The 3,824-nt window shown below is 61.8% G+C and overlaps 1 protein-coding gene across 1 annotated transcript; it reads left to right on the forward strand.

Moving 5' to 3' along the window:
* Positions 1–597: 597 nt before the first annotated feature.
* HOXB9 (homeobox B9) lies at positions 598–3,824 on the forward strand (the record flags this gene model as incomplete). Its single annotated transcript, XM_084236201.1, has 2 exons — positions 598–1,114; positions 3,589–3,824. The coding sequence occupies 2 exons, from the start codon at positions 598–600 to the stop codon at positions 3,822–3,824; spliced, it is 753 nt and encodes a 250-aa protein (XP_084092327.1).

Genomic DNA, 3,824 nt, shown 5'->3' on the forward strand with positions numbered 1-3,824 from the left:
TGCTCCCCACGCTGGGGCTCTCTCCCTCGACCCTGCTCTGCCTCTCTCCCTTCCTGACCCGCCTGGGGAGAGGGCTCCACAGCCTGCGTCCCTCTCGAGGCAGCCCGCTGCTTTCCTCCGCCTCTCCTCCGCCCTGCCGCCCCATGTCGAGGACTCGCCCCCCCCACTGCAAAAAGGGGTGGGGGGGGAGCGGGTGGGCGGCCGGCAGCTCCGGCTGAGGTTACGTGGCCGCCGGAGCCCTGACGTGATAGCACATTGCATCAGCATAAAACAATCCATCCTCGATATGGAATGCGGTGCGGACGGATGACAGCGAGAGCGCAGCCCCCTCGCCCGATTGATTTATGTCCGAGCTGACGCTTTATCAGGCAGTCGGAAAAACTTTGACCAATCATTTTGCAAGGAGCGCTGAGCCGGGCTGCTCCACTGTACTTTGTTGGCTGAGAAGTTGAGCAGGGGGTGGGGGTGGGAGGGTGGGGGGCTGGGGGGGTCGCGTCCGAAAGCCCTCACACCGGTCTGGGTGCCACCTCTCCCTGCTTGGGCGCCGCCGCGCGAGCGCTTCCCTTCCCCCTGCGAGCGCCCGGATAATGTCTGAGAATGTCCATTTCTGGGACGCTTAGCAGCTATTATGTCGACTCGATCATAAGTCACGAGAGTGAGGACGCGCCTCCAGCCAAGTTTCCTTCCGGCCAGTACGCGAGCCCCCGGCAGCCGGGCCACGCGGAGCACCTGGAGTTCCCCTCGTGCAGCTTCCAGCCCAAGGCGCCGGTGTTCGGCGCGTCCTGGGCGCCGCTCAGCCCGCACGCGTCCGGGAGCCTGCCTTCCGTCTACCACCCCTACATCCAGCCCCAGGGCGTCCCGCCGGCCGAGAGCAGGTACCTCCGCACCTGGCTGGAGCCGGCGCCGCGCGGCGAAGCTGCCCCGGGGCAGGGCCAGGCGGCGGTGAAGGCGGAGCCGCTGCTGGGCGCGCCTGGGGAGCTGCTCAAACAGGGCACGCCCGAGTACAGTTTGGAAACTTCGGCGGGCAGGGAGGCCGTCCTGTCTAATCAAAGACCCGGCTACGGGGACAATAAAATTTGCGAAGGAAGCGAGGACAAAGAGAGGCCGGATCAAAGTAAGTTATAAAAAGTGAGGAAATACCCAGGCCGAAGGCCAGGCGAGGGGGAGGGGAGAGGCAATAAACTGCGGACAATGTGAAGGGAAACCGCGGCGGGGCCGGGGGCCGAGCGGGGGCGGAGGGGAGAGGGAGCCAGGGCGGAAGGAGGCCGAGGGTCCCAGAAGGGGAGACTGAGGCCGCTGGAGCTGCGCCGCCGCGGCGCTCCCCAGCCCTGGAGGGAAGTGGGGCGCGCTCGCCGCGCCCCGGGGCTCCCTTCCCCCACTCTCCCGCAGGCCCGGGGCCGGCAGCCCGAGAGCGGCGGGCGGGAGCGGCGGAGAGAGGAGCGGGCCGGGCCGAGGCCGGCAGCCCGAGAGGCGGAAAGCCTGGCGCGGCCAAGGGCCGGGCACCCGGGGCTGCGGGGGCCGGGCGGCTGGCAGCCTCCCCGCGCCACGCGCAGACCGTAAACGCCGGCCAGGGGGAGGTGGGAGGGGGCTCATTAGGATTTTATTTGCGATGCAACAGCTTGGCGGAGGATTGTTCCTAGCAGACCTCGCGCAGGAGCCGCTCCGGGTCCTCGGCCGCCGCCGGGAGGGGCGGGGAAGCCCGGGACCCGCGGACGGAGCCCCCTCCCGGGAGGCGCCGGCCCCTCCCCGGCAGCCTTCCCTCCGGCCGCCCCCGCCCCTCGCTGGCAGCCCGGTTCGGCGCGGCGGCTTGCTTTCCCTGCGGCCCCGGCGGCTCTCCGCCGGCTCCCGAGCGCTAGCCAGAGTTGTCCGCCTCGCGGGGAGTCGGGGAATCGCTGCCCAACTTCGGGGCTGACCGCCGGAGTGCAGGGGAGAGATCCCGAAGGGACCCTGGGGAGAGCGAGGGTGGGGGGAGAGACTTGCAGAGAGGCGGAGAACTTTACCCTTCCCGGCGCTTGGTTTCTCACCACCTCCCACTCCTGCAAAAGCGCCCCCCGCCAAGTCTGGCTAATTTCCAGGAGGTGCTGCTCCCCGGGGGGTGAGAGGTGGGTGGGGGGAGTCTCGGTTTTTCCGTGTTTTGAAGGTTGAGAAGGGCAAATTGGTTGGGGACCCCTGAACCCCAAACAAAACCCCAGCCAGCAGGCTGGCCGAGACAAGTCCTCGGACCAGTTGGCACGCCCTTGCTTGCCAGGGGTGGAGCGCTGCCCCGCTCCCCTCAGGTCCCAGCCGGCTCCCACCACCCCCAACCTGCCAGTCTGAATCACAGGACTGGCCCTTTGGGTTACACACGCTCTCCCCAAACCCTCCCTGTTCACACCCAGACAGACCCCTCACCCCCAAACCCCAAACTGCCTGGAAAGCCCATTATTGCAGACAGTGACTTGGCTAGGATCAATTATTAACAGTTTTTTCCCTCTTTCATATTTAATGTGGCTACGGGTCCCCTCCCAGGCAATCACATTAAGGAAATAGCGCTGCAAATTGGTAAGACACGGTACTTAGTGTAGGATGAACCAGATATTTTTTTTTTAATATTCAATGCTTTTCATTTTGGGAGAAGTCTAGCAGAGGGTGGCTGTTATTTTCAATTGGTTCTGCTTTATTTGGCAACTTTTCTGAGTTCCAGAGTAAGGAGCGAGAGAGGGTAAGCAGAAAAGAAGCCTGTGTGTATTTTTCTTTCTCCCCCTCCTTCCACTCAATTACCCCTTCCTCTGTCCTTCTCACATGGAGGCCATTGGAGTTAGGTGTTCTGTGAAGAGCTTGCTGTTACCCCCATGTCATCCAGGGCTCCCCACCTTGGGACTGGAGTAATCTTGCTTCCCAGTCTCCCTGAACTTGCTTTAACCAAACTGTGAGCTGAACAGCAGCGGAAAAGGCGAGATTGCAACCATAAGTTATCTGTGAGCCCCTGGCGCTCCCTTGTCCACAGGCTGGAGTTGATAAATGGTTGCAATAGGGTTGCATGTGAATTGGAGTGTACTGGATGCTTGTGACTCTAAGTGCGGACCCATAATTTCGGTGTGTGGCGCATGATATCAACGTGGACACACAGGCCTGCTGCATGTGGCCAAGAGATGCAAGCTTGTGAGCAAGGCAGGGTGCTCTCAGACTGGACTGGAGGCCAGGAGGTCGCTTGGCTGGGGCTGAAGGGAAGCTGCTCTCTCCCAGCCCACCTCCCAGCCCTTCAGGTCAGACACCTCTAGCCTGGTGGCAGCGCTGGTGGTGGCTGGGCCAGTTAGCACCCAAGTGAAGAAGGTTAGAGAGAACCTGAGGCAGGCAAGCTTGGGATGTGCTGGGAGCCCTGGGCGCATATTTGGTTCCATCTTGTCCAAACAACCTCTCACCTGGAGGTGTCTGGAGCAACTACTGGCCCTCTCTGGTCTTCTTTCTGGGAACTTGAAGACCCAAGTGCCTTTTTTCTGCCATGCAAGATGGGGAGTGGAGCGCAGGGGTGTGCCCTCTTGGAAGGAGAACACTGGGGCCCTTCTTCTCCCCTTCCCTTCTTTGATTCTATCGCTGCTTCTCTTTCAGCCAATCCCTCCGCCAACTGGCTGCACGCTCGCTCTTCCCGGAAAAAGCGCTGTCCCTACACCAAATACCAGACGCTGGAGCTAGAGAAGGAGTTTCTGTTCAATATGTACCTCACCAGGGACCGTAGGCACGAAGTGGCCAGACTCCTCAATCTGAGTGAGAGACAAGTCAAAATTTGGTTTCAGAACCGGCGGATGAAAATGAAGAAAATGAATAAGGAACAGGGCAAGGAGTGA

Source organism: Talpa europaea (genome assembly GCF_964194135.1).
Source record: "Talpa europaea genome assembly, chromosome: 7".
NCBI classification, from domain to species: Eukaryota; Metazoa; Chordata; class Mammalia; order Eulipotyphla; family Talpidae; genus Talpa; species Talpa europaea.